We start from the raw sequence: 12,374 nt of genomic DNA on the forward strand, positions 1-12,374 counted from the left end.
CACCTCCTCCCTGATCCCCCACCCCCAACCCTCCTGGAGAAGTGGGGATTCCTCCTCTCAGAGCAGAGGAGACCCCCACCATGGCCCCTCATTCTCATGGTTCTCCATTACTTGCCAGCTTTGCCTTCTGCAGTCTCTACCCTGCCCCAGTAGGTGGGAGCCTTGAGGAAGAGGGAATGGCTCCTGTGCTGAGAACTAGGCCCAGAAAGGTGAGTGCCACAGTCTACTTTCCTGAAACCCCATCTCAGTCTAAAGAATATGGGATACATTTTTCTCATGTGCTATAACCCTAAAAATTTTGGCCATCAGAGAATCCTGTATTTTGAGCTAAAAGATACCATAGAGATAATCTTTTGACCTGATACCACCTACTCTTAAATTAACATTCATTTTAAAATTTTGGAATCCAGATTCCTTCCCTTCCTCCAGCCCTTTCCCCACCAATTGACAAGGCAAGCAACAAGATAGACATTATGCACATGAAGACATAAAAAAGATTTCTATGTTAACCACATTGCAAAAAAAAGAAGGCATTAAAACAAAAGAAAATTGAAAAATTTATTCATCTGCTTTCAGAGTTCATCAGTTCTCACTTCATCTTTCACCTTGAATCTTTTGAATTTTCATACACCATTGTATTGAACAAAGTAGGCAAGTCTTTCACAGTTGATCATTGTTTCAGTATTGGCATTACTGGCCACAATGTTCTGATTAAGCTAGCTTCACTTTGCCTCAGTTCATAGAAGTCTCCTCAGGTTTTTCTGAACTTAGACACCATCCTGCTCCCTTGTCATTTCTTAGTACATAATAGTATTCTCTCACCATCATATCAAAGACCTTTTTCAGCCATTCCCCAACAGATAGCCATCTATGTTGGGTGAAAGATGAAATCACCAAGGAAACCATGGTTTGATCTTCTGAGCATAACAATTAATCAGCAATACCCATTGTTCTAGCCATACCACTACTAGGTCTATATCCCAGAGAGAGAAAAACAATAATAAAAAAGACCAATATTTATGCAAATATTTATTGCAACTTTTCTTGGGGTGGCAAAGAATTGGAAATTGAGAGAATGCCTATCAATTGGGGAATATCTGAACATGTGATATAGGATTGTAGTGGAGTACTGTTTTTCTGGGAAAGACTTACATGAACTGGTGTAAACTGAAATGAGCAAAACTAGGAGAACATCATACATAGTAACAGCAATACTGTATGATGATCAGCTCTGAATGACTTAGCTATTCTCAGCCATCAATGAACCAATACAGTTCCAAAGGACTTATGGTGAAAAAAAAAATGCTCTCTACCTTTGGAAAAAGAGCAATGGAAGAGGCAGTGTTCAAAGGAAAATTAGAATTGAAAATTTTTTAAATGGATATTTAAAGTTATTTTTACGTGTAATAATGGAAAAAAAATTGAAGGGTGAAGAAAGAGACAAATTTGAAATATTTAAGTACCTTATGGGTGTATTCATTACGTGGATTTCATCTTTTTCTTCCCAATGGAGTGGGGGAAGTAGGAGTGCTAGAAAACATATTTTTGTTCAGGGTATTCCTGCTTCCTGGCACTCAAGGAGGATGGTTGAGAAGAATCCCTTTTGTTGTGAGTGGTCCTCTTTTTTATCTTGTATATAGTAGAAGGTTAAGACTTAAGCTCTTGATTCAAATTTGCATTTTGGAGAACTGCTATGTTAAAGTGAATTGAATTAAAGAGTAAGAGGCAGCAAAGTATTAAGAAAAGAACACCAGACCATGTGTCAGAATGCTTGTAGGTGAGACTGCTGTATTTGTTAATAGCTGATTGACTTGAAGCCTAACTGTTGGGGTTTCATGATATATTGTGGTAGAACTGTCTCAAAGAATTCAGTCAGACCACCTTTAATCCAAGCATAGGTATTTATTGAGATTGATGCCTCTCACAAAGTGGGCTGAGTTCCAAGAGGAGCTAGCCACTTCAGAGAAAGCAAGATGGATTTTCATATGGCAAAGATGCAATTACATAACAGAAACTATGAATATTAAAAAGGCAGGAGGGTTATGTTAAGACATTAGGTCATAGAGAAAGGATCCCCGCGACAGTGGAACTGCACATTGAGATTACCCACAATGCATACAGAAAAACCAATGGGGGAGATATGTATGTATGATAATATTAGAATAAGCCTCTCTATGTCATAAGTTCACCTAAAGGACAGCTTTTACTATTACTGTGCAGGTGCCTACTTAGGGGAAGTCCCTTCTGTTATTTTGGGGTCCACATTCTCCTTGGGTATGCTGGTGGTGCTGCTTTCTGATTGGCTAGCTATTGTTGTCCTTTCTGAGATTAGATGGATGTGGTTGTGGTTGAGTACATGGCCATACCTGCTGTTTCTGAGGGAAATATGAGGAATGGATTTGGGGGCAGTGGCTAGCTAGAGGTAGTGGCATCCCATCACGTGGACACACCTGTTCTGTGAGAAATATGAGTTCATGGATACACTTGTTTTAGTGAGCAGTGAGGCATATATGAAGAAGTTAGGATATTGAGTTGGGGAAGAGGTGAGAGGCTAGGTATGGGCAGTGGGCTTGCAGTTCAGTGGGGCCTATAAGGAAGTGAGAATATTGGTGCCGAGGGCAGCTTTATTAGGATTCCACCATAGCTAATTCTGATAATAAAAATGGCTTTAAGTACCATTAACTGAAGATGAATAAAAAAGAGATAGTAAAAGATCAGTGGAAAGACAACAAGGCCCGCAAAGATGTGATTCTGATCATAAATGTTACAAAATGATTTAAAAAAAAACTATTTTGGAGGCAAGCAAGGGATCAAAGAGTAGTGAGGACCAAGTTTAGGGGAGGATGGGATGATGATAAGGAGGGATGCCTGAGAGAAACCTAAAGAAGTAATCTCTTGCTTGGCTTAAATTTTCCCTTTGAAAAATGAAGATCTTTGAAGTGGGATTGAGAGCCCCCAAGTTGTCAACAAGAAGTGGAAACCCAAGGTAAAGAGAGATAGATAGGATCCAGTTGTTCTGAAAGAAGTGTACAATGTGTTTGATTGCTTAGCCATTCTCAGGTATCCCTGCAAGATTTTGGAGAATGGGGTTGGTGCCACAGAACTTGAAAGGGGACTGGTGTCAAGTTTCAAAAAACAGACATTGGATTCTTCAAAGCTTAGGCCAGTGACTTCCAATGCTGGCACATTGCTAGATCACCTTTTGAAATGAGTTGGTTAGTGACCAATCAGAAAAGGCTTTTATTTATTTATTTTCCTACCGTGCTTTATGCTATTTACCTCAGTCTTTTCTGGAAAAAGTTTTCTCTCGCTCACCTTGCTTTGTGGCAAAGAAACATAGTTACTGAAAAATTCCCCTTATAGTGACTCTTCTGGATAATTCAGAGAACATGCTCCTCTCTAGTGATCTCCATCTCCTCTGCTGTTAGAAACAGTGTCATTTTTCCAGTTATTGAGAGTTGAGCATCTTTTTCTTTTTAAAGATCTATTTTTGTAGTATTTGTGTATAATATAAGGTTGGAGCTGCTTATTTTGCACTGCATTGTTTGATTTGCATTTCCATTAGTATTCAAAATTGCTCATATTTGTCATTTCAAACCGTATAATATATCTGTTGTATTCATATGCCACTTTTTTTGCAATCCTTCTTTATTGGTGAGAATTCAGATTGTTTTCAGTTCTTTGCTGCCCCCAAAGAATAATAAAAGTTTTTTATGTATAAACTCACCTGTGGCCTTGTTCTGGTTATAGAGAAAGGGTATGGCAGCATGGTGGAGTGAAAATGTCTCTGGATTTGGGGTTGAGAAAGCCTGGGTTCAAAGTATAGATCTGCAGTTTACCCCCTTTTGACTGTCAGCAGGTTACTTTCCCTCTCTGGGCCTCACTTCCCTCATTTGTAAAATGAGAAAGTTGGACTCTCAAGTCTCTTTCAGTTCTAAATATATGAATTGGAAAAAAATGACCCTGCACCATCCTTTTCAGCTGTACAACATTTTCCCACAGTGTTGCAGATATGAGATGCTCACCTTGGCTCTTATGGTTCCAGGAGCATTGAGCAGGATCGTGTTCATTAGGAGAAAGGCAAAAAACAACCAAACAAAAAAGCCCACCCACCTTTGAAGTTGAAGTCATTGGATCCATTAGGAACAACAAGCATCCACTCTGCTAAGTTGTTAGGATACAAAGAAAGCAAGCCTATCCCATGCCCTCAAAGAGCTTACAGTCTAATGAGAGAGGAATTCTGAGATACCTATTATTCACCAGTCACTGTACTGGATTACAGATAAGTAAAGGGAATGCTTTGTTAGGGGATACTGTAGGGGTTGATAGTCTCATTATCAGTGACCCTTCTGAGAAAACTAGACTAGAATAAAGTAGTCTCATTATCAGTGACCCTTCTGAGAAAACTAGACTAGAATAAAGCTTATTATTAACCCCTCCAAAGCTGACCTTTCTGTCTGACCAGATCAAGAGTGAACCTGTTAGAGGATGGAGTCTGAAACCTCCAGTGCCTCTAGTGTGTTATCAGTGAAAGACTAAGCACAAATGTTTTGGGTGTTTCAGGAATCAGTGACATTTCAGGATGTAGCTGTGGAATTCACCTTGGAGGAGTGGATACATTTAGACCCCTCTCAGAAAAAGTTATACAGGGATGTCATGCTGGAGAACTATAGGAACTTGGTATCTTTGGGTAAGAACAGCTTCCCCTTTGCAGTATGTATAATGTTGACCTTCAAGATTTTAACAGTTATTCTTTGGCATACAAAAGGAAGATGTTCTCTAGTCCTTGTGTAGCCCCAGAGAGGTGATGCTTGAGCTTCTTGTTTCCAGGATAATGGTCTTTCCTCACTGTGCCTGAAAATTGATTCTTGATTTGTTGCTGTCCTTCAGAATGTATCTTCCCCTCTCTTTTACTTCAAATCCAAGACTGTTTGTTCAATCCCAGTGTAGGTTTTATCATTATTAAATGTTCCCATTGCCTAAGTAGTCAAATGAAACTATTTTTCCATAGTTCTACTCTGTATCCCATTCCTAAATAAAAGATTATTCTTTGTTGGTCGTTTGTACTATTTTAGGCATCTTTCTAGCATGCCTACTTTTTTCCCAAGGAGAGTTTGAACTAATTTTTAATTTTTTGATTAAATTTTATGGATTTTTTTTAATGTAAGGTCTCTTCCCTCCACACTAAATAAAAACACAACAAAAGAAAACAAACCCTACCTCTCCTTCCATCTAGGCTTTTAAGTCCTTTCTTGTTGCAAAAAGATTAATCACAGACAAAACCAGCTAACCAGGACAGTGCCTTAGATGGTGGAAGATAATTTTTGTCCCTTTATTCCCCCAGTTTTCTACAAAGAGTTGAGAAGAGTGTTACATCTCTCTGTTCTATGTTTGAGCTCTGAGATAACTGTGCCTAGCACTTTTTCATTTTCAACTAACAGGATTTGCAGTTTCCAAACCCAATGTGATCTACCAGTTGGAAAGAAAGGAAGCATCTTGGATGCCAGAGGCAGATATTCCAAGAAGCAGCTGTCCAGGTGACTACATAAAAACCAAGGAAATGGATCATTGGAAAATACTGTTCTGTTGGTCATTGTAGGTCAAAGCTTTTTTGACATGTTGAACGAGATGGTCTTATCAAAGCTTCTCAGGCCTGTTGAGGAGAGCTGAGACTTTAAAATGTCATTTTTAACACAAGAAGTTACTTTTTTATGCATCTCTTTATCCACACGTACCTCCATTTTCAAAGCAAGTGATTGCCTCATTGTGGGGTAGGTATTTCTGTCCTGTTTATTGAAGATTACCTTATCTTAAACAGGCATTTTCTTGCCTCAGTTGCGTGAATACATTCTCCCTCTTAAAGTAAGCAAGTCATTTAAACTATTAACAGTATGCCTTTTTGCATCCTCTTCTCATACTTTCTTCTCTATTGCTTGATGCTTATTTTTTTGGTTACTGTTAGTTTATAAAATATTTAATCCTAACCTAATTTTCCTTCTGTCAGTCTATCATGTTACATGTCACCCTGTTTTTTTTTATGCTTTGAAATTATGTTTATTGAGGCAGAATAATATATTCCTATGATGGTATTTGTTTAGCCATAATGCCATCATTGTACCTATAGGTTTTGAGTATTTTTCTATTTCACAAAGGCTATGGTGGATATTTTTGAGAAATGTTTTTGCTTTCAGTAACGTTATGAAGATGTAGACCTAGTAGTGGGACCTTTGGGTCAGTAGTTATGAAGTTTTATCTAAAACCTAAGTTGCTTTGTTTCTTTTCAGGAAAATGGCGTCAGTTGCTAAATAAGTACGTATTTCAGCATAACTTGCAAAATTTGTTATTTTAAAGTATCTTTTCCTATCTGATGAGTATTTGGTGATACCTTCAAATTGTTCTGAATTGTAATTCTTTGATTACTAGAGTTTCAATATTGTTTCAGGCAGTTATTCATAGTTTGCCTTGTGAATAATACCTGCCTGTCTTGATCATTTACTGTTTTGGAATTGGATCCTAGCCTTATGGAAGTAATCCATGCCTTACACAGTAGACATATTGGATTTTTAAGAGGTCTGTATGGCAACAATTTTTCAGTATGGCCCCCTTTCCTCAAGTTTTTTTCTTTCTATAATTTACTCTATGTCTCTTTGTGCTAAGCTTATCAATTCTTTTACTTTCTGCTCGGTGTTTTCCCTTCCTATTTCCACCTTGAATGTTAAGAATACATTTTTCTTTTGTTCAATCACTTTTTGGTTGTCTCCAAGTCTTTATGATCTAATTTGGGGTTTTCTTGTTAGAAATCATGCAGCAGTTTGCCTTTTCCTTCTCTAAGTCACTTTTAAGGTATAGAAAGGGAGGCAAATATGGTTAAAGGACCTGGTCAGGGTCACACAGCTAGTGTCTTGAGTCCTGACATGATGTCAGAAAGTTTAATGTTACTGACTCTAGGCCCACTTTTACAAACTGTCAGTCATCTAGTTTTTAAGGATACTTTTTCATTTCTTATTCTACTGAAATGTAAACCATTTATATTAAAATAAATTCATCTTGTTCATCTTTCCAGGTAATTTCACTCTAGGTCAATTCATGTATATGTTAATTTTGGGTCTTCTTATTTTCACATAAGATAAACTGTGATCTTTAGTGAAAGAGTGGTGAGACTAGTCTTCTCAAGTGGGAAGGCAAAAAAATAGCTCTGAAACCTTTTGACCAAGTAGGAACCTTGGGAAATGGAAGAAAAAGGACTGTTAATCAGCTCTTTATTCTTTCTTTCAGGGAGAAAAGAATTTTCTGGAAAGAAATCTTTTGAATGTAGTGAATGTGGGAAGGCCTTCAGTAGTAAGAAACAACTTACTGTGCACCAGAGCATTCACACTGGAAAGACACTTTATGTATGTAAAGAGTGTGGGAAGGCTTTCATCTACAAATCAGAACTTCGTCTGCATCAGAGAATTCATACTGGAGAGAAACCTTGTGAATGTAGTGTATGTGGGAAGGCCTTCAGTAGTAAGTCAAGTCTTGCTGTGCACCAGAGAATTCATACTGGAGACACACCTTATGAATGTAGTGAATGCAGGATGGCTTTCAAGACTAAGGGACATTATGTTTTTCATCAGAGAATTCATACTGGAGAGAAACCTTATGAATGTAGTGAATGTTCCAAGGCCTTCAGGAGTAAGACACAACTTACTGTGCATCAGATAATTCATACTGGACAGAAACCTTATGAATGTCATGAGTGTGGAAAGGCCTTTAGGAGTAAGACAGATGTTAATGTGCATCAGCGAATTCACACTGGAGAGAAACCTTACAAATGTAATATATGTGGGAGCTCCTTCAGGAGGAAGCCACGTCTTACTGTGCATTATAGAATTCATACTGGAGAAAAACCTTATGAATGTAGTGAATGTGGGAAGGCCTTCAGAGGAAAGACACAACTGACTGTGCATCAGGGAATTCATAGTGGAGAGAAACCTTATGATTGTAGTGAATGTGGCAAGGCCTTTAGGAGTAAGACACAACTTACTGAACATCAGAGAGTTCATACTGGAGAGAAACCTTATGATTGTAGTGAATGTGGGAAGGCATTCAGGAGTAAGACACAACGTACTGAACATCAGAGAATTCATACTGGAGAGAAACCTTACATATGTAATGTATGTGGGAAGACCTTCAGGAGGAAGCCACGTCTTACTGTGCATCAGAGAATTCATACTGGAGAGAAACCTTATGAATGTATTGACTGTGGGAAGGCCTTCCGGAGGAAGGAAAAGCTCAATAAGCATCAGAGAATTCATACTAGAGAGGGGCCTTATGAATGTCGTGAATGTGGGAAGACTTTTTTACAGAGTACACAACTCTATGGCCATCAGAGAACTCATACATGAGAGATTCCTCATGAATATAAAGGGGTGGGGGGAAATACCATCACAACTTGGATTTTATTGAATGTCAGGTAATTTATACAGGTTAAGGTCCTTATGAATATGGAAAGGTCTTTTAGAGGAAACTACAATTTACTGCATATCAGAGCAATCAGGATAGAAAACTTATGAATGTAGTAAATTTGGGAAGGCCTTCAGTTTTAAGGTATAATTTACTGTGCATTGAAAATTCATACTAGGAAGATATTTTGGATATTAGGAGTATGGGAAGGCCTTCAAATACAGCTCAGAATTTACTGGACATCACAGAATTCATCCTGAAGAGAATGAATGAATTATGAATACACTGTACATGGGCAGACCTTCCTCCTGATTTTAGAACTTACTCAGTATCAGAGCACTGATACTGGAGAAAGACCTTAGGAATGTAATGAATGTGGATGACTTAGCCTGAGGACACAATTTACTGAGTATCAAAGAATCTATTCTGGAGAGAAACCTTAAGAGTTTTGTAATGCATGTGGGAAAGCATTTTGACTGAGGATGTTCTCCTGATGTCTATCAGAGCATTCATACTCTAAAAGCTTTGTGAATGTAAGGAAAGTGGGAGGATCCCCTAGCTGTGTAGATTATGATTCTGAGTTCTTATATGAAGTTCTAAGAGTCCTAATTTAGCCCCCAGGAAAGGAGATATCCCTCCCATCTTCAGAGCCCTCTAAGGGGAGAAAGATTAATGTTTTTCTCCCATGGGTCTTTTAGTATGGAGAGGATTTGGTGGTAGAGCCAGAGGATACTGAGTGGGTAGTGGTATTGGGAGAGCCCAAGTTTGATGCCTGGGCAGGTGGCATGCAGGAGGCATATGGATGACCTCTTGGCCATCAGATGGTCCTGATGTATGATAAATACTTGTTGACTGTTTAAGGAATGTATCATAATCTGAGCTGTGTTCCTGGTGTTGCTTCTGCTCATATTTATCAGAGTAGCCACTGAACTATGAAGATTTGGAATCATATTACTCTTTTAAAAGCCTACAAAGGGCCTGTGGCAGATGTTGAAGCTGTATCGCTTCTGCCCAGTGTTCTGAATATCTAAGTGAAGGAAATCAGTGAAGTGCTGTTAAACAGCAGTAGTAGCTAATACTCTTTTAAGGTAGCCATGGGCCTTGTCATTTAACTGGTGATATATGAAATGTAGAATAGGATTCTGATTCTGGTGAAAGGATATAAATGGGATTTTCAGAAGAAGAAATCAAAGCTAACAATTGTCTTAAGAAAAAATGCTCTAAATCACTTTTGATTAGAGAAATGCAAATGAAAAGAACTCTGAAATACCCCCTCACACCTATCAGTTTGGGTGACATAATAAGGATAGGATAGATAAGGAAAGTGACTGATTCTGGAGGGGATATGGAAAAATACAGATACTAATGCAGAGTTCAAACCTGATCCAGCCTATTATGGTGAATATTTTAGAACTGTCCCCTCAGGCCTATAAAATAATGCATTCCCCTTTCCTAGCTGTAACACTACTTGAAATACATGCCAAAGAAATTGAAAGAAAAGGACTTCTGTGTACAAAAATATTCATAGCAGCTCTTTTTGTGGTACCAAAATATTGGAAATTGAGGGGATGCTTCTCATTTGGGGAATGGCTGGTTAAGTTGTGGTTTATGTTTGGAATGGAATACCATTTTGCTGTAAGAAATGAAAGATGGGTAACTAGATGGCTCAGTGGATAGAGCACTGTGCCTGGGGTCACTAAAATCTGAATTCAAATAGGGCCTCAGCCACTTACTAGCTCAGTGACTATGGAGAAGTCATTTAAGCTGTATTTGCCTTAAGCTACTGGAGAGGGAAATTGCAAAGCCATTTCATTATCTTCCCCAAGATAACCCCTATAATGGGACTGGGGACTTTATTGAACCACTAAACAACAACATCATGAGGGGTGTGGTTTCAGAAAAACCTGTGAAAATCCATATGAATTGATACAGAATGAAGGGAGCAGAACCAGGTGGTAATTGTACACAGCAACAGCAAGATTTTAATGATCGTTAATTACTGAAGACTTATCTACTGTGATCAAGATCAATCCAAAGGACTCATGATGAAACATACTATGTATCCCCAGAGAGGAAACTGAAGAACTCAATGTAAACTGAAGTATAATTTTTTCTCATTTTCTTTGTTTTTCTTACTGATTTTGTACATGGTTGGTATAGAAATTTTTTGTATTATTTCATGTGTTAAATATTATGTTCTTTGCCTTATCAGTGGGTGATGGAGGGCCTAGAAAGAGAATTTTGGAACTCAAAATGTTAAAAAGGATGTTCAAAATGTGTAGTTTTTTTTTTATTTAAGTGATTAAAAAATATTTGGAAGTATCTGCAACATTGAACTCCTAGACTTGGGTCTTTCTACAAGACAGCATAAAAGCCTAAAATTTCTGCCTACCTTTCTTTTCCCCAATAATTTGCCATTTCCAGCCACATGGGTGCAAAATCCAATGGGGATCAAGCTTGAGCTCTAGGGCAATGGAAGGGTTTGGTGAATGACTAATGCACACAGCCAGAAGTTGGCTGTGCAGCTGCTTGACCAGTCCTGGAAGAGACTCACCTGGTCTTTTGTCTCTCAGAGGTGCCAGTGATCTACAGATCACTACTTAGAAACCCATTGTTCCAGCACTTCTGTCCTCTCAACATGTGTCCCAACAGGCTCAGTTTCTGGAGCTGCTGCTCTCTTCCAGCCCTTCTTCAATGGTTTTGAGGCACCTTTCCAGCTGCTGCAGGGCAAGCATCTGTAATCAGCTTGTAAAGAGCTCTAGTGGGCTTAACAAAGGGGTGACTATTTTATCCCAGAGTCAGTAGGAAAGCTGCTGAATCCTTGGAAGAGAATGATATGGTCAGATCTATGATTTAGGAATATCAGTTTATCAGTTGTGTAGAGAATGTGTTGGGAAGGAGAAAGACTGCCTGTGTGTTTGTTTTGGTCTGGATCTGTGTAGAGGTTACCTACTCTCCTAGAGTTGTACAGCTCCTGTTTAAGTTGTTATCCCAGGCAGAGCATGATTCAAGAGGACTGAAGATAAGATTGGTACTCCTCTCTTACTGCAGAATGAAATTTAGACTTTTGGGTATGATAATTGTGGAAATGTATTTTGTTCCACTATATATGATATGAAAGATTTATTTTTCCTTTTTTTTTCTGTTCATTGAGGGAGAAGGGAAAATAATTGCTAAAAGTGTCAATTGTGCCAAATTGCCTTCTAACCTGTGGTTGTCTGGGTGCCCAACTGAGCAGGCTAAAGGCAGGAGAATGAGAATTCAAACAGAAGTTCAATTTCAAAGTGAGGGAAACTGCTTGCCAGCAAGGAGAGAATGAGACGTTTTTGGGGGGACCCGAGGCAGTGGGAGGAGATCTCGATACTTGTACCAATAGCTAGGCAGTGAGTATAGCCCTGACAATGAGGGTTAACAGCAATAATGATACAAGTTTGATTCATACCAGGGCTTTATGACTAGAACATGGGTACTTGCCCAAGCTTGTCCTATGCTTGTCTGAGCTCAGAGAACACCTAGTGTCGGTCAAAGCAGTACAACAATTAAGGGATTTTGCCAGAGGGTGAGCACAAAGGATTTTTTTTTTTTCAAGCTCCAGGCTCACATTTTTTCTTGGGCCTTAGCTCTGGAAAACATGGTATCCTAATATCTTGCCAGTGTAAGATTTTATTTAAAAATGCTGTAATCAGGATTTAGAACATGTCTAAACTTTCTAAGGTGGAATGTGTTGACCACCATTACACACAGAAAAAACAATGAAAAATAGGAAGCATAAATGCAAAGCAATGGCAGTGGTGGACTAAATAGAGAAGCTCTGGACCGTTGCACTTCCTTGTCATCCCCTGCTAATGTTATACCGAGAGCAAGTGAGACGCTCCACAGAGTATAAGTTTTAAATGGAGAATTTATTACTCGGCGTCCATTTAGGGGCA

At 38.6% G+C, this 12,374-nt stretch overlaps 2 protein-coding genes across 2 annotated transcripts in view; both read left to right on the forward strand.

Annotated features, from left to right (window-relative positions):
• LOC118842750 (zinc finger protein 383-like) overlaps positions 1–10,760 on the forward strand; it is a 38,376-nt gene extending 27,616 nt beyond the window's left edge. Inside the window, exons 4-7 of the mRNA XM_036750114.1 lie at positions 119–209; positions 4,564–4,690; positions 5,442–5,537; positions 7,276–10,760. Of these exons, the coding sequence (XP_036606009.1) occupies positions 119–209; positions 4,564–4,690; positions 5,442–5,537; positions 7,276–8,387 (1,426 nt within the window). The 3' untranslated portion in view covers positions 8,388–10,760. The remainder of the gene's footprint in view (positions 1–118; positions 210–4,563; positions 4,691–5,441; positions 5,538–7,275) is intronic.
• LOC118844120 (zinc finger protein 420-like) overlaps positions 1–12,374 on the forward strand; it is a 444,485-nt gene that overhangs the window by 399,686 nt on the left and 32,425 nt on the right. The window lies entirely within an intron of this gene.

The sequence above is a fragment of the Trichosurus vulpecula genome, chromosome 3 (genome assembly GCF_011100635.1).
Source record: "Trichosurus vulpecula isolate mTriVul1 chromosome 3, mTriVul1.pri, whole genome shotgun sequence".
NCBI classification, from domain to species: domain Eukaryota; kingdom Metazoa; phylum Chordata; class Mammalia; order Diprotodontia; family Phalangeridae; genus Trichosurus; species Trichosurus vulpecula.